The 23560-nt window shown below is 32.8% G+C and overlaps 2 protein-coding genes across 3 annotated transcripts; both read right to left on the reverse strand.

The window, feature by feature from the left end:
- Nucleotides 1-807: 807 nt before the first annotated feature.
- LOC137807559 (uncharacterized) lies at nucleotides 808-16592 on the reverse strand. 2 transcript variants are annotated; one of them, XM_068608248.1, is made up of 15 exons: nucleotides 16197-16592; nucleotides 15851-16021; nucleotides 15716-15767; nucleotides 15528-15635; nucleotides 13383-13467; nucleotides 12749-12803; nucleotides 12023-12412; nucleotides 10882-10941; nucleotides 7838-7936; nucleotides 7630-7740; nucleotides 6968-7039; nucleotides 6760-6876; nucleotides 6016-6165; nucleotides 1929-2029; nucleotides 808-1255 (listed from the first exon to the last, which is right to left on the reverse strand). In XM_068608248.1, the coding sequence occupies exons 1-15, from the start codon at nucleotides 16257-16259 to the stop codon at nucleotides 931-933; spliced, it is 1959 nt and encodes a 652-aa protein (XP_068464349.1). In that variant the 5' UTR covers nucleotides 16260-16592; the 3' UTR covers nucleotides 808-930. The 2 variants fall into 2 exon arrangements, with proteins under 2 accessions (XP_068464349.1, XP_068464350.1); XM_068608249.1 differs by having other exon boundaries at nucleotides 15851-16026; nucleotides 16197-16499.
- A 4432-nt stretch (nucleotides 16593-21024) lies between these two features.
- LOC137805621 (uncharacterized) lies at nucleotides 21025-22158 on the reverse strand. Its single transcript, XM_068605561.1, has one exon. The coding sequence runs from the start codon at nucleotides 22156-22158 to the stop codon at nucleotides 21025-21027; it is 1134 nt and encodes a 377-aa protein (XP_068461662.1).
- Nucleotides 22159-23560: the final 1402 nt, after the last annotated feature.

Below are 23560 nucleotides of genomic sequence, written 5' to 3' on the forward strand. Positions count from 1 at the left end.
TAAAAATACTAAATTTGCCAATAGTTTTTATTATTATTTCAAAATAGTATTATCATGTTTAAATTAAAGTAGTGGAATGAAATTCTGAAATTAACAAGATAGAAAAAAGGTTACTTAAAAGAAGATTTTCCAAAAAATTAATTTCATTTAAATACCAACATACACAAATCAACCAAAAAAATATTTAACAAATAAAATATCAACTAACATCTTTTTTAAAAGACTCCTATTAAAATATCTCACTAGAAAGTAACATCTAACCAAATTATATACTAAAATTAATAAGTTAACCTCATATCAATATAACTTCAATACAACTTAAACTTACACGTCACAGTATGCAAGAACTCAACCATGAGCTTCTCACCATGTTGAAGGAGCGTATTGAAGATTTTACAAGTCGTAGGAGCCCATTCAAGGTTTTAGCAATTCATTGGGTTTATCTATCAATTTTAATCCTATCGGGAGATCATCCTCCTGTAACTTCTATGCAGAAACTCAAACTACTCTAACAATTTATACTACGCTATAGAATTCAATAATCCAGGTTTATTGCACTAACCCCCAACAATAAATACTGACCCAGCTTCGATGACGGATGGGTCTGCTTGCTTGCCCATTGGTTATTTATAGTTACTTCTTCGTCTCGAATATTAAATATATTCACACACACTAATCTGATATAAATGATGTTCACTTCTTCAATGTGAATGATTTTACTTGTATTTGAGATTTGGAGAACAAAAGAGAAATGTATTCCACTTTTGGACAGCGATAAATAAATTGGGCAATTGACAAATGATGCGCTTTGAATCAATGGCTAAAGAAATGTATTTAATATGCTAACATATATTTGAAACGAATCAGGAAATACACAATGAGGTTGATATATTCCGGTAACATACAAAAATTTTATGAAAGTGAACTAGTTTACAATATTTCATCTTGTTGGGCGTAAACAGAACCATCATCAATAGGCAACGATGGGGGGGTTCCGGGGGGTATACGAGCAGCACCATTCTCACCAGCACATATACATAGAGCCTCAGCATCTCTGAGGGTTGCATCAAGGTCGATGTGACCACTTAGCTCATTAATAAACTTCAACAGAGTGTCAAAGTCCATTCCCTCTCCCACAATTTTACCACGATATCGTTTCAAGATTGCCACACACAAATACAGGTGCAGATGCTCAGACGGATAATGTGTCCATAAAACTTCCCACAAGCGCATTGTTTTCTCGTACTCAAACTCCCTGAAATTTCAATCAATATCGTTTAGTTGTCTACGCATTGTACATAAAATGCTTTAGGTGAATCAACGCAACGCTATACCTGCCAGACTTGCAAATTAACAAACCTAACACGGATGAAACTTACATCAAGTGTATTTGTATGTACTTTCCACGAGTAAAAAACAGAGTAAAATCACCTAACGTAATCTTTGAACCAAATTTATATAATTTCCCCCCAAAAGTAACTGTTGAGGAAACTACTATCAAGATAAAAAGAGACTAGACTTTGTGAACCTAAGAAATTTTGTTCATCATTGATAAGCAATAAAACTATTGGTCACTCTAATCAGAAAGTGGGTGGGTGCTTCTTCTCTATGTCTGGAATGCTCTCAAGAATATAGTATCCTTCTGACACATCTTAGAAGTAAAACACGATAATTTCAAAAGTGAGATTAATTACTAGCTGCAACCGAAAGAGTAAATTTCAAATGTATATTCGATCTTTTGGATTCTATACAGAAAATTATTAGTTATAGTCAACTGCCTTCGGTTTTGCTGATATATCCAAACTATTTTCAGAAGGTACGTAGAAATAACTACACTTAAAACACAAACTCAGAAGCATTAACATCATATATAATATGTACCAAAAGTTATTGAATTGTGACAAACATAACAATTTAAGTAATCTAACCTTTTAAATTGAATCAAAATCCAGCGGAAGCAAAAGAAATAATTCAAGCAGTCACGCTGCTTAAAATAGTTATGCAATGGGCTATCAAGCAGCTCCACCAACTGCAACAACAAATAAATGTATTAGTTCGTAATGCTAAACCAACAGCAATAGACCTCAGTACCAAATTTCCTATATAGACGTGTAGAGATCAAGTTACTCAAAGATGCAGCATATAAAGGTGGGATGGTGACTGCTAGATAAACCATACTATCAAACTTTGGCTATAGAAATCTCAAGGCAAAATACGATTGCATAAAACTCCTATACTGCTATCTAGTTTCATGAATCATGACATGATGCAAAGAAGTATTTTGGGTTTACAATGGCCAACATAATCACCAATAAAAACCTTGAAGAAGCACCCAACAAAAGCTAGTTATTGTAGATGAAAAGCCCAGGCCTTGTAAACCCCACACCAAATCTCATATTTCCAGTGTTGCATACCCCTTGCAATTAGATTCCTAATTTCCAACCATGCTTTGGGGCCCATGGGCCCATGCAGGCTAACTATGCACTAACGGCACTCATTCGCAATTGAGAGACATGATAGTAAGAACTTTGGGGAAACCATACCAAAAAACTCAATACTTGTAGTTAAGGCTTTATAAACCCCAAACTAGAATCTCACATTTCAAATGTTGGATTCGTTCCAATGTGGGACTCAAGTCCAGACCTTATAATTAGATCCAAATATGATATGCCTAGATAACTCAGTCTAGTATTAGAACAATCTCTCTAAGGCATAGAATTTGACCTTCACTCGAAAATATTAACCAATGGAAAGACTTGAAAAGAAAGAAAACACAGATGGATAGTCATTTGGAGTCAAACACATAATTGCTTATATTAGAATACATTTGATAGATTATCCAGAAGCGTGAAAACGAGATGAGGTTGGAGAGTCAATTCAAGCATTGGGGGATGTCGCTTTGCTCATATACAATTAGTAGAGGTGGAGACATAATAATAGGTTGAGCAACAAAAGAAGCATCATTGACAATAGTATCCGAGAAAAATGGAGTACACTCAAAGAGGGTAACATCATCATAAACAATATTTTGGTGGGAGTTGAGAGAAATGCAATAATTTTGTTTTGGAGATGAGTAAATGTTAGGACACAAAATCAGGATAGGACTTGGAAGGTATATTATAGGAAAAATGTAAGGAATAAAGGGTAAGGTAGCGGTTAGGGCGGTTAGTGGTCTTTAAATAAAGACCAACCGGTTTAGTGAAGGGAGTTGTGTGTGTTTGAATTCAGTTTGGTAGACAGGGAAAGTCTTGTGTAAAAGGAATAACAGTCTTCCTTTGTGAATGTTCTAAGTATAAAGTTGTGAATGTTCTAAGTATAAAGTTGTGAATGTTCTAAGTGTAAAGTGCATAAACCATAATACAGAAATTATTTAGTAGATTTTGTGTTCTTGGTTTATCTTTGAGTGCATTTTCCTTGGTTCGTCACAGTAACCGAGAAAACACACTTGAGAGTCTTGGCAGAGTATTTATCCTTACTTGGAGTAAGATCATGAACAAAACAGGTACAATCTAAGATAGGAGAGGAATAAGGTAAAGGTCCTGTTATGGGTACACAATAGAGTACGACATTTGATTACTGAGGATAGTTAAGTGCATGCAATTGATCAAGATGTAGTAAGAAGCACATCACCTTAAAAACAAGAGGAACATTGTAATGAAAAAGAAAGGTATGAGCGAAATTGGGAAGACATGTGTGTGATGTTAGTACGTAAAATTTCATACTAAAAAGGTATAAAAGAAGTTATCAGAAATATTTTTCATTAAAAAACCCATAATCAATGTAAAAAGTCATGAATTAATGTGACATAATAGTAATATCCTGAGGTTAAATAGACTTGACTAGACACCCAAATATTGAAGTGAACTAAAAAAGGTGATGCAACAGATTTATTGACTTGAAGACTACATGAATGATAAACATATTTTCCTAACTGACATAATCACACTCTAACGACTTAAAGTGAAGAGAGACTGGGAACTAAATAATGCATCTTCTCTAAATTGGGATGTCAGGGCATTGGCAAAGGTAAAGGAGACAAAAGCAACCGATGGTGAAAGATGGTACAATCCCTTAGACTCATGTTTTGCCCTAGTTGTCCTTCCAACAGACCACTCTCAAACAAGAACAAGATTATCAAGGGAGCGAGAGAGTTTGTAAATGGAAATAAAATCGAAAAGGGAACCAGGAAAAAACAAGACAATTTGAAGTAAGATTACATAGTTAACCAATGCAATAAATTTGTGGTCATCTGGCTACCAATCATGTGATTAGAGGCACTAAAGTAATGGAATACACCAGAGTCAAGTATTCATAGTCCAAGAGAGAAGGACATGGTGATCACACTATAGTGTCGATGAACACTATTGGAGTATACTTTATTGGTTTTCCTCCAAACATCATATCATAATAACATTAGTCAAATGAATGGTATGAAGTTTGAATGTTTGACACAATAGAGAACCAAGGCATGTTGAACAACAAAGCATCAATTTGTCACCAATGAACCTAGTCTTTCACAAGAATGTTAGTAGCCTTCGTGGTTAGCATGGCCTTGCCTCGGAACCATAACTTGACAGCAGCAGCCCAAATGATGCAGTTGGCTGATGCAATGACATTTTCATACGATGAGGTATGGTGGTGAAATTCACAGCAGAGTTATCACTAGCAGCAAGAGAAGCATTGTCAGCAAAAGAAACAATGAAAAAAACGATGTCAAACAGCAGGGGTGGCCAAACAACAAGCAAAGGCAACCAATTGAGCCCAAACAGGAGTAGAGGAGTTTGTCAGAGTAAAGGGGCACTAGAGGGTGTGGTCATCAAAATCAGAAAAGTGGTTTTGCGGGATTAAGGACAGGAGTTTGAACTACACACATTTGGAAAGTGGCATCAGGTGGGCAGTGTAAGGAGCTACTGATGGTTCCACCCACATGAGGAAAGAAACAGTGGTTGGAGGGGTGTGCTGGTGCAATGTCAACTGACGATTGGCAGCAAGAACGTTCACATCACTGTTTACCACAAAGAACATTAACTACGCAAAAAAAAAGGGAATACAGGAGATCAAACCCTAATTTGATACCATATAAAATTATAGGTATTGTGTGTATTATGGGCAAAAACACATTGGCCCATTTATAATCAGGTAAGGTATAATAAAGGTAACAAAAAAATAAAATCCTTATATATTTGGTATATATATCTTGTATCCCTATTTAGATTCAACCTAATCAAATCATATCTTCAACAACAATATTTGAGACAATAATTGAATAATAAAATGTGTAACTAAATCTAGAAATATCAATACATAAAAAATAAGTCATATAACAAATATATATATTTTCACACACATACTGTATTAAAATAATCAGGGGTTGCATACTACAACGTAGGTCTGTTCTTGGTTATCAATCTCTATGTATTTACAGAATAAAAGTTTGGGTAAGACTTTATGCATAAAATCTAAATGTTCATGTACATACACTGTTAAGATCCGGCAAAGCTTATCTCTGGTATTTAGGCTTGGGGCAAACTATCTAAACAATTACAACATATCAAAACATAAGCATTGTTGTTGTTTGATTCATGTAGCTGGTCTCATCTAGTGGGAAAAGGCCTTTTTTGGCCTTGTTATATTTCATTGTAATCATAAAAGTTAGGAATCATGTCATCATACCCTAGCTATATGGCACGTCAGAACCAGCACCACAACCTTTGAACAACCAAAAGAATATGAAAATCGTAACAACACCCCCAATCTGTAATATCTCAAGTCTACATCAAAATTATTTAAGCACACCACTGAACATGCTCCTCATAAGATGAATTCATAATAGACTTCAATTCATACACAACAACAGCCAACCCTTTCCCCCACTAAGTTGGACAAGAGTGTTAAAAGAATATAAGGCCACCAAAGATAAGCATAGTATAATGTTAACCAATACAAACACAACAGCCTAATAAATAAAAATTAATGATGCGGTACTTGAGTGGTTTGTAAAAGGGAGAAAAAAACCTTAGATAATGCAAAAAGTTGAGAGTGCATGCCGTTTTGATCCCGATTAAAATTGGGTCCAAGACGTTCCATTAGAGCAACAAAACACCAAAATGCCTCCGATTCATCATCCATCACAAACAATATTGGAGATAGAAGATCACTCATTCCCTGTTAAAACAGCATGTAAATAAGATTCCCTACCCATATGAGATAGTAATCATCAACTGTAACCAATTTTTGAATTGGATGAAAAGGGGGGAGACAGAATATGTTAACAAAGATGCATGATGGTTTGTGGTTTCAAAATATAATTGATTCAAGAAGATAGTAGCTATTGCGATGCACCTCCTTGCTGTAGTGAATACATAACATATTCTTTGTTTAATCAAACAAGGGGAGGAAAGGGTAAGACAGAATATGAAAACAATAAAGAGGCCTAATGATTCATGGTTTCAAAATATAATTGGTTCAAGAAGATAATAGCCATAGTGAATACATACAATATTATTTGTTTAATCTAACAAGAGGAGGAAGGGGGTAGACAGCATATGAAGATGCATAATGATTCATGGTTTCAAAATACACTTGGTTCAAGAAGACAATAGCCATCAAGATACCCCTCCCTGCTGTAGTGACAACATAAATATTAACAAAAAATGAGGACTCAACTTCCAAAAAGAATAAGATCAAAATTTTGCTGATCAAGATATATATCAAATTAACAGCAATTAAAATTAAATCCAAGAGCCACGGCATAGTTACCTGGCAATAACCAAGATCGAAGTTGTAAAATGAATAAGTCAATAGTATATCTCGCAGAATATTTACGTTCGGATTATCATCCCCTTCATAGAAAGGGAGCGACCTATCAGTTCTCACCTTCAAAATTACAAGATAATTTAAACTGCATAAGCATCATTTATCTGTTCATTTATAGTCGTCATATTTAGAATCTGTTTCACTAGCTTACCACATCTTTCTCAATAAGCCCTTTCCTTTCCCTGAATTTTGTGAATCTTTTAGCCTGTGCTGAGGATATACTCTACAGAGTAAAAAAACATTACAAATAACTTATTAGCTGAGAGCATATAGAATTAGAGCAGAAAAGCAATGTTACAACAAGAGATAGCAAATACATTATTAGAATTCATAATTAGAAGAAAAACAATGTCACAAGAGAGATCATCATATTTGAGTAACTGCACAGGGTTAGGGTATGTATTTAATCATTTATCAGCTCCATATTTTCATTATGGTTGCATGCAGAAAGTTCAACGTGGGTAGTAGTAACCGAGGAACATTTAGTCAAACATGGTTCCACCAGAAAAAAAGAATTAACCTGATGCAAGCTCAACTTGGTTACAACTGGCTTTGCTATGTTTGATCAAAACCTAATTCATTTACACCCATATTTTAAATTATATCACGAGTCATCAATATACTCAACAGCTCATGAATGTTTAATTTACATGTTTGGCAAACAAACTATATAGTAAAGGTACTGCAGATTATTTTTGAATTTGGGATCCAAATCAGTTTCATCCAACTTATGATGAATAATTTCAAAGTGATAAATATGAAGGCAGAAAGAGAAATACGTCAACTAAAAAGAATGTAGGAGTAAATGAAAACCTGCCACTGGTTCTTTATGTTCTCATATTCTGACTTTTTAATTGACTTCAGGAATTCTCTCTCAGCATATGTTGAATCATATGGATAATATCCCAAAAGCAAACCCCAAACCTATCATTTATATATAAGCTTTAGCAGATGAAGAACATGTATTAATTTATAATCAAAATGCTTAGCCTAAAAATCATTACATACGTGGTAAACCAACCTCATTTCGTAATTCATGGTCAAGTCCACCATAAAATACTCTCTTTCTCAAAGCTTCTGAATCTGTGACTCGCCCTTCAGAATCCAAGAAGATAATCCACTGCAGATGTTTAATCCCAATAATAATTAGCATGCACCTGAAAACTTTCAGGATAAATCTTTTACATAATAACATGAATATTATCCCTCAACACTTCCAATCAGGATGCCTATAAGAAATATGTATCACTTCAACAATTGCACTATGAAAATATTTCATTTATGATTGAATCAAGGGCACCACCAAAACTAACATATAAACTGTAACCCCATCTCCAGAATGCTCCTTTATTGGCACAGTATGGTTACAAATAATTTGAGGGTATGTTTGAGATGGAGGTTTTGAAGGGAAAGAGAAGAAACTAAAAATATTTCATTTCAAGTAATGAATTAATGAAAGGAACACTCTCAATTCAAAAATGAAAATTTTACCCTCCAACTCTTTCCCCTTCCAAATCATCCATCCAAATAAAAGTCTTATCCATGATGACATCAACTTCCAAAATTAATGAAAACAAAAATATAAACCAGATCAAAATATAAACATGAAACTTATTGGGAGACTGAAAAAATTGATGGTAACAAATTTGGCTTCCGCAGGTAAAAGAACACTAGTACAAGAATGCATACCATCCATGCACATGAATTAAAATGTGTGGAAGTTGTTTTCATTCCATCCAAACTCCCTATTTCCAAGGATTAGAATCTCTCTCATGATGCAGTTTAAATCCTTTAAGTTCCTTTATTTTCCCTTCTAACACAGTAAAAATTATGTTTTTAAGATAAGCTAACCCCCTTGATGTTTCAGCCATTTTCAATTTTCATTTATAAAACTCATTTTGTAACACAAATTTCCTTTAAGTTTAGGTCAGAATGAAAATGTTAAATATATTAGTTCTTACATCCCATAAATCGTGTGAGAAGCAACTGCTTTCAAAAACAGAAGGTTGGGTACCTAATGAACTGGCCCAACTAGTAGGTGATGTCAAATCTTATAGAACGTGATGTTTTATTCAAACTCAAACTCCAAAAAGGTGATTTGCAATTTTCTGGTCTACCCTAATTTTCATTTACCCAAAATATGTTAAGATAATGAAAAATATTAAAATTTGTTTATATCAATATTTATTTTACACACATCGAATTGAAGATAAAATAAACATCAAAGAACATCATATCCCAGCATATGTGTTGGAGGTAGTCAAAAGAAGAAAGCTCACTGAAGGTTGCAACAATTAAACTAAAACCATCATACTGACAATCTACTTTTGGTCCAGCCAAGAAAAAAAAAATCCCTCTAGATTGCTAATAACAACTGGATCAGAAAATGAAGACAGATTCTTTATTGCTTGCACATAAACCGAATTATCGGTTTTTACAAGATATGCATTCTCAACTATCATACGGTCATACCCCTTCCTACTCAACCCCTTTTTTATAATACCCATCCAATTAATAACCAACTATTTGTAGTTAGGTACTAAGAATTGTTCAGGGTTTTATCCCATGTCCCTCCCCTATTTTTCCACTGTAGACATTCCTAATAGGAGGCCTCAGATCCCAAACAATCTCCCTTAAAAAGCCACCTTGTCCTCAAGGTGGAATTCAACATCTGATGCTGACTCCCCAGCTAGTCCCACAATCTGGTAGATCCTTCTGCATAATTAACACCTCCACGGTGGGTACCATTCTCTCAGTCTTCTCTTCCTCCCCAATATTGTCCTCCTCATCATCCTCCCTTACCACCATAACATTGTACTGCTTATTTTCCAGACAAGGGTATTTCCAAACTTCTCATCAACCCTGAAACACTCCCCTTTTCTAACCTTTTGTTGTATTTCTGCTTCTAACAGTCTATTGACAGGCAGTAACCTTTAATACAGATCCCTTTGCGAGGCTAAAATTCCAGTCTCCAATGGATCTATTATTTGTAATGCTCAGATAAGAACTACCCCCCTTCCTCCAAGATGCCCTCCTGTACTCGCCACTGCAAAGTTATATTGAGCTTTGCTCATCCTCTCTGACAACTTTCTTGGCTCATAATGCTTCAACTCCGCACGCGTCTTTTCCTTCACATTATTTGAGAGCGTGTCCATCAGGTACTACTCTTCAATGCCCTCCTTTACCGTACATATCATTCAAATTAAGTGATAACCAGTTCACAGATCTGGTCTGTTTCAGAGCTAACAGCATTTCAAAAGGACTTCTCATCATAGTGGGATGGAATCTTTGAATAACACATTCTTGAACCCTTGCCAAGATGAGTTTGGTTTACAAGATTCCTACCATTGGTATCATCATCCTAAAGCTTCTACCCCCAAAGCTACCGTAATAGTCTGCATCATCTCCCCTTCTACCACTCCTCTCAATCTGACATATTGTTCTAGCTTGCTAACCCAACTACATGGATCATCCCAACAAACAGGTATGTCCAGTTTCCTCCATCAATCACTTGACAGTTTTCCGTACTGAGATTCACCTTCAGATTCCATGGTGGTGATCAGAATATGCTTTTTGGGTCACTTCTTAGTGGTTGGGCAGAAGACCACCAAGAAATGACATGATTCCTCCATTTAGTTTTTTTAAGAATCACATTGTGCATGACTTGACTATCTTTCAAGCAATACCTTAGTGGAAGAATCACAGGATTTATTTGTGGGAAATAATTCACTCCTTCAAGTGCAATTTGCATAGCCAAGCTGGAGAAATTGTATCGTGTTTTCTACAATACTGATAAACCATGCCTCCAACTAATAACCAACTAACTGTTGTTAGCTAATAGTTATTTCTGTTACAATTATTCAGAGCCTTATCCTCTGTGTCTCTCCTATTTCTGCTACAGTTAAACATTCTTAACAGGAGGCCTCAGAAATAATAAGCAAAATTGCACATTTACAATTACCATCATGCAAAAGAGTATTTGCCAGAGAAGTTCTTTACATAATATGATGATTTTAGCAGCCTGTATATGAAATAATATCTATTATATAAATATACAGTCCATACCTCTTCAGAACCTAGAGGTGGTTGCCGTGGTTTTCCCCATACCAATGATAAATTATCAAACTGTCAGAAGAGAGACAAAAGACCATATAATTAATATTATACAGTGTAAAAGGGAACAGGGGAAAAATACACTATAATTTTAAACAAATATAAGCAGAGTATTCTAAATCAAATCATAACAATAGACACTAAATACGATATTACAGCTACAAAATTCAGATTATGCATAACAGCTATGGACAATCAAATTTTACAAATATCAGCAGTATTCTAAATCAATTGAAAACAATAGACACTAAATATGATATTATCTCCATAAAATTCAGATAATTCATAACATCTATGGACAAGCAATTTTTTTTACAAATATAAGCAGTATGCTATATCAATTCATAACAAAAGCCACTAAGTATGATATTACCTCCATAAAATTCAGATTATTCAACACAGATTTACTGAAGCCGCCAACTTAACACATGGACAAGGAAATTGACTTATCTGGTAATCTTTAATAAGTCAGTGCGACATTGAACAAATCCTAGCACCTTAAAATAATATGCACCCACTTTACATTCCAAAGTGAAAGTTGTGCATAAGTTGCCAACCTGTTGATTGACTTTGCTACGGATGCAAAATACTCTTAATTTCAAAATCTTGTCACTAGTCTTGGAGACTGGGTTTGGTAAATTAACATTTTATTGTATTGTTATAGTTCTACCGTGAATTCTAATTTTTGAGAATCTAATTTATATGAATGCAAAATAGTAAAATATTTTTATTGTTTTCTCCTTTTCTAATACTTGTGTCTTTCTTCAATGAAGCACTTACCGATGCCTGTTGCCTCAGTAAATTAAAAAAACTTGTGTTTAATGAAATATCTTGAAAGTAGCCAATGAAACTATTAAAGTAACCCAGACCAGAAGCTTCACAAGGGCCTCCATCTCATATCAGATTTGATTACATTGATTACACAATGCCATCTCACTGTTCATTGGAAGTTAATTATGTTCAGGGTAGAAGATACCAACCAAGTAGGCACACCAAACATTTCAAATCAAAATAATTTTGTGCCTAACAAAACAAGTTTTCTTGCAGACACTAATCTAAAATTTACAGTAGTGAGCCAAGAAACAAAGGTTACCTCCTGAGAATCCAAGGCAAGACAACTTTCATCAGAAGTTTTCTCCTCAACATGGGAAGACCTCCTAGGATGATCAATGTTAGTCTGGATAGGGGTCCTCCTCTCACTGAACCCATTAATCTGGTTTTCCCTAAATAGTTGTGAAGTTGTCTCCCGGGCAAATTTTGTGACAAGCGAAAACTTCTCTAAAACTTGAATAGAAATGTCTCGAGCAGGATCTACTTTTTGTCTAGGTCTCCCATGGAAATGAGTAACACTAGAACTTCCATTATTGACATCATTATCAGCCCTTTCTTGGTTCTCGTTCAAAATGGATTCATCAACTGACATATTTGAAGGTCCACATGCAAGGGGAACAGCTCTGGGAAGCTCCAAGGAAGACAAAGTCCTCTGGAAGTCATTGCAAGTGTTTAGAAAAATATACCAGCAATTTAAATGGCTTGATATTTAATTATTAGAAAAAAAGGGACTCGACAGACCTAAGGGAATTATAGACGTAAGCATTTTCATTCATCTCATTTTTCTAGCTAAAAGAACAAGTTATTAACGTTTACATTGTGAGAATGAGAATAAAAGAGGAACAAGTGGCTTATGATCTTCTATATCACTGACTGATGTAAATTTTCCTTCTTTGGAAAATATTATTTTCATCCACAAAGGATAGTGTGAATCTACGATCCAGCAGTAAAACCAAACAAAGTCAATTGAATATCACACCACCCATACCTGCAGTGTATTCTGAAAATCATTCACAAGGAATACGTTGGCATCTTCTTCAGATCTACATTGGGCATACAAGTAAGATTATAAGAACAAATTTGCATGAAAAACATGACTAAGAAATCATAGAAACGTGCCGCAAATATTATATTATTTGTCATGATACAATAAACTTGATCATGAATCTGGAATTGTAAAGGTATTATAAGAATCATGCCAGCATTAAAGAGTGATCTTGATGTGCACAAAGGAGGAAAAGGCTAGTGTGTATTTGTAAATACAATCTGCAAGCTTAGAAAATGGGCATGATGATGATTCTCCATCTTTTCAAAAAACATTGCACATATTAGGATGTCATGAATGTGGCACATTCCTCATCAGTTGTTCATGACTAAAAATGGTTAAGTCTTGCACATAATACATAATGGTATCATATAAAAATCATTTTGCTGACAACTAAAAAATGTCAAATTGCAGGTTCACCGATTTCATACACAGTGAAACAAAAACATCATATAAATCCATAGAAACAAATGCAGGGGCAACAACTAGCAACATAAGATTAGTTATTGCACTACTAGCGCCAAATGAAAAAGAAAATTAAAAAAACATTAGTAGAGGCATGACATCTGAGGCTAACCTCACAAGAAGAACATGCTGCTTTATTGTAGCAAGGAATTCTTTGACTCCTCCACTATAAAAATAGAGTGGAGGATAAGCAAGCCCTGCAAAATTTTATCCACACAAGATTGAATTGTAGAATACATCATATAATAAGGTATAGACTGAGTCAAAGATCAAGAGCAACCAGTCACAAAAAAAAACATCTTATTTACCAAATCAGTGTTATTCAAAATATTTCAAAATGCTACAACTCAGAGATCACGTCACAAATGAGCCATAACATCTTCTTAAAGAGAAGCCAAACGGCCACTCAGCCAGCAATTAAGTTCAACAGCAGATAAATAGAAAGACAAGACAAAACAATTTAATCAACACAAATGGAGCATACAAATCAAGACTAGAAATCACTGCTTTATTCAAACACTAGGAAGTTATTCTAAGTTAGTTAATAGTAATTGATGTTACAGACATTTGGTGCACTAAAGTTGGCCAAAAACAACTCTTGATAGTATTCAAACGCAACAAAATACACCAACTGCTTAAAAAAGCAGTATCAGAATGCACTGAAATTGGAAAAATAATAAAAACAGAAAAACGTAATTGTATTTTCTGACATGTATTATTAAACATACTCAATCTTGGAAAGTGGCACGTATCAGCTAACTCTGAAAACACTACAACAGGATAGCAGGAGGATGGATGGTTGCTATTTTAAATGCAATAATACAAACGAAATAACTTATACTACATATATAAATACTAAAAATTTCATTATAAACAATGTCATAATAATCACCATCAAACTGTGAGCAATAAAAACATAGTAATGAAGCCAAAAAAGTAAATGCAATTAATAAAGAAGTCATTTGAAGGTACATAAAAAAAATTATCAGAAAGTGAACTGGGTGGGAAGTCTAAAGAAAGAAGGATAAGGAGGAGTACTCCTATAATGTCTGAAGGAATCAAGGTCAAAACAGATCTAACATTCATGAATACTTTACCCCCCAACAACAACAAACAATGTTTCAAGGGTAAAAATGGAATTTTGAACCCCATATAATGGTAGCAAAATCATGCACTGTTTTGGCTTCTATCGGCATTATAGAAAAACCACTCCCCTTGCTCCTCTATTTGAATACCAGAGTGAGCCAAGGCCACTATGAATAAAAAGGAAAGATATGACATTTTTAAATACACTAAATCTTATTTTTCAACAATCATATTACAAGACTATCGCATTACCCTTTTCCGAAACTTTTCAAAAGTTACTAACCCTACATCCATGCATCAAAGTATATCACATTCAGATGAATTAATCTATGTTGGAAATAAAGCACTTACAGTTTATTAACCTTACAAGTAGCTTGGTTAGTGTTTAGCTGAGTTCAATGTGCCTATCTGAACAAGTTGTCATATTTTAAAAGTTCTCTTGAAAATAATAGTAGTTACATAGTATGTTGTAACCATTCTTATTATAAACTGGTCGATCTGCTGAGTGGAAAATACCTTCAAGCACATTAAAAAAAATCTCTTTTTTTCTCACATTCTATCACCTACTTTAAGAAACCTTCTTCTATCTATAAAATTTTCCAGTGCTATACACGGTAGACCAATCAGTCAACACTTCAAATGTTCACAGGTAGTTAACTTTTTACTCAAATCCGGCTGGCATGCTTAGCCTAGGTTCCCTTCTGGTTTTTGTTAGGCATGTAGAAATCAGTGCTGGCTGATGGGTTTTCAGAATAAATTTTGATAACCCTAATTCTTAAAATTTAATAACTAAGTTTGAGTTGACTGAAAGGCTATCCATTTATGCAGTTTCTGCAGATTGAAATACAAAAGAATTGTACCCCAGCACAGTAAAGGGTATGCACGTGTAGAAATTTCGTCACCTACCCTACAAAAGAATTACTTATCATCCATCCAAGATATTGCACTTATGCCCCAAATAACTGAAATTAACACCCTCCAATTTGTTATTACACTATCAAACCATGTGTACCTCTTGATTTTGACTCCATGTAAGATATGCGTAAATACTCTCAAACAATAAACTACCTGGTTTATAGAAGGCCAGATAGAGTAATATAGAACAAAACAATGATTTTAAAAGTGTATATATATATATATATAAACACCATATTCATAAAGAGTAATTCACCTGATGATAGAACAACAATGATATATTGCCACCCTAGAGCAGGGGTATGCCTGCGGATGGACCTGATTTCGGTGAAGGGCACCGCCCTTATGGTATATAGATTTCTTTCTGAGCATGAAATGGAAAAAAAAGATCAACATATATATCACCTTGCACACGGCAGTAAAGTCATACAGAATGTAAACTACCATTATCAGACAGCCTGGCCTCTGTGCTATGCCCTTTGTAAGGTATCCAAGTCTAAAAGAGGCAAGAAGACATTTTGCATTAATTAATAATTAATAGTACAAGACCAAAAAGGAACTAAAAAAATCAATGATCACCATAAACAAAGCCGAGCTTTGCTTAATCAATTTCAGTCTTCCACTGATTCTTTCAGACGCAAACTGAGTCGGATGAATTGCGACATTTTCCTTCGTAAATACAACTTCGGCACCGTCCCGGGGGGAGTTCTGTTTGATACTGTCACTCCGCAGCATCATGCTAGCAGATCCCTAATCTCAATCAATCCGAGAAGAAAAAATGGCAAAGACAGTCAAATTTAAGGATGAAAGCAGTGCATGAGTGGAGTATTGAATTGAATCGCGGAAACCCTGATTGAAACGCAAATTGATCGAAGGAAACAAAAGGTCACAGGAAATCTCGAAGTGAGAAGGGCGACAGTCTTACTTGTTGCTGAGACGCGGCGTAATCGGCGTCGTCGGATAAATCGTGAAGCTCCGATTCTAACATGGAGGATTTCGCAGAGAACTAAGAAGTACAAGAACAAAAGAGAGAGATATCTTGGTGGCGAAGGAAAACCCGTGGTGCGGGAAAATGTACAGAATGGTGAGAACGTGACGTTTGTTACTCGTTTCGTTTATCTTCGACGCGGGTACGGAATCCGTTTCGTGAAAATTGTTGAAGTATCCGAGATAAACGGCTAGGATGGACCAATTTATTTTCCATTTAATACATTTATCCTTTGGGCCCACCAGCCCGGTGTTCTTGAACTTTCTTTTATTCTCCTTTTGCTCTTCACCACCGCCTCGCCTCGTGGACCTTACTAAGAAACTTCTCTCATATACTTTTATGCTTTATGCATAAGAATTTAATGGATCTTCTTCGGCTAACATTGTTTGCTTCCCTCTGCTTGAGGAAATGGAGCAGTGAATTTGTATGGAAAGTCAGTGGTATCCATTGAATGATTCAAGAAAAAATGCAAACAAAATATGTGGATTAGTCTTCGATATAAATCATAATTAGATGTAAGAAAAAACTAACATTTGAATACTTTCATTTTTAATCTTAGTTTTGGCACATATGTAATTATACTTTTATTTATCATATTCTCATTATTTTGAATTTATTTAGTATTTAATGTATTTAAGACTCTCAAATCACTTAAAAATTAATTATACTTTAAATATATATTTATCTCTTATATCTTTAAAAGATAAAATGGTCTTCAAACTATTTAAAATAGATCATATCTCAAATTTCATAATTAACATTAATGATATTATCTTAATTATAACACTTATAATTCACTATCATTCTTATTTATATTTATTTTCCTTATCAATTATTTAGCATAATTTAAAGAATAATTAATAAAAATATTTTTAATTATTATAGTTACAAAATATTTTGTTTTACCATGCATAATTGATGATGAATGATTATGTAGGTCCTATATTACTTTGTAATTAGATCACAAGTTCATATAATTAATAATATTTGAACTATAATTAAGTGTATAAGGATAAATGTATCAGAATATTTGTGTTTTTATATTTTATTTATAATTGATTATTTCCATGTTTACGCTAAATTAATAATGTTTAGATCATACCAATGTGCTCTCATATTTGACCCTTTTTATTGTCACACCAATAACCTTTTGTATTTGTTTAAATGAAGAATTACCAAATATAAGTATTTTTTTAAAATAAATCACAATTTCTTACCAATTTTTACTCTCTTTTTACTATTTTTCTTTATCTAAACATTTTTTTCTTTTTTATTCTCTCGCCTCCCATCACTTCATCAGAACAAAATTTTAGTGGTTTCGATTGGAAAAAAACTGTGATTACTAAAACAAATCACAAAATGTTATTTCTTCCATCCTTCAATAAATCTAAACATATTACATTTTCATCCGAATAAAAACTATAAGATTCACAGAGGATATTAATTTATATTAAAATTGATGATAAAAATATATTATAATTTAATTAATATTTGGTTTATGATGGATTCGAACAAAAATAACTTTTAGGTTTTGTTTGCATCAAGAAATGAAAATAAATTAGAAAGTAACAAATTGGATAGAAAAAAAATGAGAAATATTGTTGTTTAGATTAAATAAAAGAATGTAGAAAATGAAGAAAAATAAATAGAAAATTTATGATATAATAACAAAAAATGTAAATTGATATATCTAGAAAATTACTAAAGTGTCCTTTTGTTAAAAATGAAATATAATTAAACATTAAGAAATATTTAATGTCTGTCACTCATTCGAGCTAAAAAGTCCCTCTCATTACAAATAAGGTACCCATTTATAAAATAATATTTTCTTATTTATTACATGCTAGTATAGTATCAATAATTTTGTAAAATAATTTAATGTAAAAAAAAATTTGAAATACAAATTAAAATAATAAAGTCAAATGTTAATAAATAATTATACTTTGCCATAACAAATCAAAATTATTTCACAAAATAGTATAATTTAAATTATTTTATTTTATTCATTATTTTAATATTTGTTATTTAAATTATTTATTTGTTATAATATGAAAAATATGTTAATAATTATTAAAAATATAAATTATAATTCATTATGAATGCATAAACATTGTTATGTATATAACATAAGATAAGGGTAAGGGCATGGTCATTGAATGATATAAGAACTATGAAGTAATTTGAGTAATGTCAACCTACATTTTTCTCCCTAACACAAAAATATTTATCTCTTCCCTTCCTTTTCAACAACATATTATTAGATTCATGCCCTATTTTCAAGATATGGCTTTTAGCAAAAAAATACACTACTCTTTCAAATTATGAAACTAATTTTACATGTATATAGAAAGAAATATATAGTAAAGACAAGAAAAGGTAATTTATATAATTTACATAAACAAATTACTACGCTTTTTTAAAAATACACTATTAAAAAACTAATTTATTATTTTTCTAATTTCTTACATATATTTATTTAAAAACTATTTTATAGAGGTATATTTGTTTTTTATAGACACATATACTTGAATTAAAAAGTAAACTTAGCGGAGCAATTACCTGCATAATTTCCTATGATGATCCACCGCTACATGTTTTTAAGAAAATGGTGACACCAACATTTTTTTTAGATTTATAAAGGTTATTATGAATATATCATTATTTTTTAACATACTTATAAAGAACTTTTATGTATATATAAAGACTTTTTAAGGGATGAGTATTTTTTATATTTGACTAAAAGTTGATGTATTTTTACTATTTACCAAATTTTATAAAAATCTGATTTTTTTTTTTACAACTTCTTTTAGTAGATTCCTTACGTCTTATAAATTTTGAGATTAAAAAAATGATAGAAAAAACTTTAAATAACACTTTTAATGGAGAGTAGACTTAATAAAAATAAAAGTTGGTCAAAATGAGAAAATAAATGTTGCTCAATACACAAAAGGAGTGTGGATCAAAATCCCCAAAATTTCTTTACTTACTACAAGTTTTTTTTAGCAATTTTTCTAGATTTTAGACATTTAATTTACATATCTACACGTAAAAAAAATTAGTGTTTCCTTATTTCAAACAAAGATTTATTAAACATTTACATCTTACGTATTCTATCCATCCATATCCATGTTAAAAAAAAATCATTTTGTAATTATGTCATTTTGCATACTATTATTATTTGTCATTTTATAATTGGTATTTTTTTTATTCCATGTTTTTGTTTTAAGCCAAAACCATTTAATTATTTTTTTAAAAAACTTCAAAAACTTATTTCAAACTTTACTCTAATCCAACGTGAATTTTCTTTATCTTAACATACATAAAGAATCCTAAATATCTAATGTAAAAGGTGGTTTTTCACCAAAATGGTGTATTTTTTTTTATATTTATGTAAATAGGCAAAAGCAGAAAAAATTACAGAAATGGACAATTTTTTGTCAAAGTTGTTAATGGTGTAGGCAACATCAATTAAATTTGTTAATCTCCTCATTTTTTATTTTTTAATTAAAGTTTATAACTGGGTTGACAACTTCATTGTAAATAAAATTGAATATTAGATTGGCAATTTCACTCCATTGAAGTTGTCAACCATATTGGCAAGTTCAGTTCATTTTTTTTTAAATGATAATTAATATTTTTGGAAATAAAAGTATATAGTTAAAAATTTTATTTTAATTATAATATCAAAATTTAATTTAATTTTATTTAAGAAAGTATAAATTATAAAATATGTAAAAAGTAATAATATACATGTATTTATGTAAAATAAATGAAAATATTGAATAGAAGTCATTAAAAGAAAATGATATTAAAATATTTGATAACAACATTACAAATGATGATTCTACTGTCTAAATGGACAATTTCCTCTGTTATGACCTTCATTGCGACAGTAAGAACATTTTTTTGGCTTGTTTTGAATTGGTTGATCCATTTCATTATGCAAACGAGTTGTAATTGGTCGTCCCGAGTTTTTACGTCGCATGTGGGGGTCAGGTATGAAATTTGGTCCAGTATAAGTAGACCAATAATCCTCGTTTCGAACGAGATGGAATTGAACTTGATATGCCTTTCTAATCGTGTGGAGGTTGTAAACCGGATCAATGAATGTCGTCATTTGTAAATGACAAGAGGAACAAACGGCAATAACATGACGACAGGGAAGTCAAAGAGCTTGGAAGTGACCACAATCACACCACCAATCATTTAATCTAACTGTATATGACTGAGGTCGTCGACCATGTTGGGGGGTGGCTAATTCTTGGACATCAAATTCAGAATTTTCTATATTAAACCTTTCCACGAAACACATAGTCGAATCTTGTTGATTTTTTCTAAATAAGATTGTGATATCTTCTGGATAATGATGACCTGCACGTAACATGGTGTCTATTTTTAAGGCTCGCTCAAGAAACCATGTTTTTGTTTTTTCGAAAGTTGCCTTAACCAAAGCGAAAATCGGTAAGGAACGAGCTCCCTTAAGCACGAAGTTAATGCATTCCGCTAGATTTGTGGTCATATGACCATACCTCTTTCCCCCATCGTATGCTTGAGTGCATTTCTCTAACGGTATGCGATCTATCCAGGAAAATGCTTGGTTGAACTCAGATCGCATAATTGATAACTTTGTCTGTACTATCAGTTGTTTCATCTCATAAGTTGTCATAAAGAAGTAAATGAATTTAGTTAAATGGTAAAAAGTCGTAATTATATATGAGAGAAGGTAAGCAATGTTATTACCCATGTTAATCAACTGTTGTTTGAGCTAGGCATTTTTGAATTTTTTGTTGAAATTCGATGCGATATGACGTATGCAATACACAGAAACGAGGTCGTCTCCTTCCCATCCAACTTCTTCGGATTGTAATGCTGAAATTATACCGGTTCCTTTATCAGTAATCATGCACAAATTTGGCTGAGGTGTCACATATTGTCGCAATAATTGGAAGAACCAAATTAAAGCCTCCCGAGTCTCGCCTTCAACAATCGCAAACGCCAATGGAAATATGTTCCAATTCCCATCTTGAGCGATTGCGGTCAACAATGTTCCATGGTATCTTTCGGTTAGAAATGTCCCATCAACTTGTACAATGGGCTTGCAAAAATTGAAACCATCGATACAAGGCTTGAAAGACCAAAACACGCGATCCAACGTGTAACAAGAATTGTCTTGAGCACCATCAACCATACAAGGAGAAGCAATATACTGCACAATTGTCCCCGGATTGCTCTCTTTTACTGCTTCCAACCATCTAGGAAGATCATTGTAGGATTGTTCCCAATCGCCAAATGCCAAAGCAAGAGCTTTTTGTTTTCCCAACCAAGCTTTTCTATATGTGATAGTATAGCCATACAAATTTTTTATTTCTGCAATTAAGCTCTTAATTCGGACCGAAGGGTTTGCTTTTACTGAAGTTAGCACCATGGACGCAATATGAGTTGAGTCCAAATTAACATGGTCTGCTGAAAGATTTGTTGACAAACAACTATGTTGTGCATCAATTTTCTTTATCTCCCATTGACTTCGGATTTTACTAAAAGATGCACGTAATCTCCATTGGCACCCTCCCTCATGATGTATGCACCGAGGGACATATCTGTCTGGCTTTGATTCCACGACAACAAATTTGTAACCGTTGTCTATGTGGTATTGTTTTATGGCATTCAATGTCGCCTCCTTTGACATGAAACACGTGTGTTCATTGAGGTCGCGGTCAATGTTATGTTCGGATTGACTGCCAGACAGAATATATTGTGAAGAAGATCTGTTGAACTGATCTTCATCATCCAAATCAAAGTCGTAGTTCTCTCCATCTTCACTTATGTCGTCCACGATGTCTCTAATTATTGGTTCTTCATGTTCGCTTAGTGACGTTCCACCGACATTCCACGTGTCCATCTGCATTTTAAAAGAAATAAAATTACCTTATACAAATATATATATATATATATATGTGTGTGTGTGTGTGTGTGTGTATATATATATATTATATGTGTGTTGCCTAAATATGAGGAAATAAGATGATAAACAATAATGTATTACCTTGACGATTTTGTTTGAACTTTACACTAGAAGGAGAAAATAATGTGTCCCACAAACTTTCTCCTCAATTTTTTTTACTTGGATACAGGAATTAAGACAAGAACATGTGTAGAACAAATGATGAATGCATTTGTGTAGAAGACTTCATTGTTGTTCCATTATATAGCAAATGTTGTGTCTGAATTAAATATAATTTTAACATATTTATTAAAATTTGTATTGAGAAGTCCAATCCTCAGCAATCAATCTCTATGACATTTTGTATAGAAAATCATCACACGTGTATAGAAAACCATCACGTCAAGCTACACTTTGTTTCATTTATTTTTTTCCAATTTCATAACAAAGAAGTTGTCTTCACCATTGGCAACTTGGGAAAAAGTTGCATTTACCATTGACAACTTCTATTAAAAGTTGCATTCACCATTGGCAACTTCTATTACAACTTCTATTAAAAGTTTCCTTCATGGTTGCCAACTTTGCATAGGCACAAAATGAAAAAGTTACTCACACTATTGCAACTTTAATTGCAAGGACGTGCAGTACAACTTGATTTTCTCACAAGCAATGTTTTTTCTTACACAAAAGACATGCCAAGCTACACTTTACTCACGTGGCTACATAAAAATTCTTTTGGGTACAATGGCACAGAGATTCCCTTGGCAATTCACACTTATATTCATTGCTTGGGTGAATTTAAAGTTTCAGAAACTCTATTTAATAGAGTCCTATCTCATATCCAATTCACACTCAATTTATTGCATTGTGTTGTAACTCTTTAGGTGTGCCAAGTTATCTTCAAAGTAATATTTGTCTAAAACTTCAATTATTTAATTAATTATAGTATTTTAATTCTCAAAAATCGTTTTTTATTTTCTATTTATGATGAATCTGTATGAACCATGTACACTGTTTCATGGTTTAGGATTGATGGTGCATGTAGGAATTAAGTAGGAATTAATATTGTTAAAAGTGTAATTGGTATTTCATTACTGCACAATTTGGTCCGTACCAAACACTGAACATACTAAATTTGTATTGGGCCAACTGATTTCGAAATACATCCCCACCCGAATTTATATATATATATATATATATATATATATATATTCAATAATCTATCATAATTACGATTATAATAAAAAAATAAATTTATAAAAAAATGACTACAACATTTTTTTAATGTTTTTAATGATAACATTAATAATTTATGTCAAATCTAAAAAAAATTAACTAAACATTATAAATTTTTATTTCC

The sequence above is a fragment of the Phaseolus vulgaris genome, chromosome 3 (assembly GCF_000499845.2).
Source record: "Phaseolus vulgaris cultivar G19833 chromosome 3, P. vulgaris v2.0, whole genome shotgun sequence".
Classification (NCBI taxonomy): domain Eukaryota; kingdom Viridiplantae; phylum Streptophyta; class Magnoliopsida; order Fabales; family Fabaceae; genus Phaseolus; species Phaseolus vulgaris.

Bases quoted from the DNA above. Each gene is read 5' to 3' on its own strand.
- LOC137807559 (XM_068608248.1), bottom strand. From the start codon at position 16,259: ATGTTAGAATCGGAGCTTCACGATTTATCCGACGACGCCGATTACGCC. The intron at 7,741-7,837 runs GTTGGTTTACCA...TATAAATGATAG, and splicing joins ACCATGAATTACGAAATGAG to GTTTGGGGTTTGCTTTTGGG. The intron at 1,256-1,928 runs GTTAGATTACTT...TTGAAATTTCAG, and splicing joins ATTTTGATTCAATTTAAAAG to GGAGTTTGAGTACGAGAAAA.
- LOC137805621 (XM_068605561.1), bottom strand. From the start codon at position 22,158: ATGGACACGTGGAATGTCGGTGGAACGTCACTAAGCGAACATGAAGAA.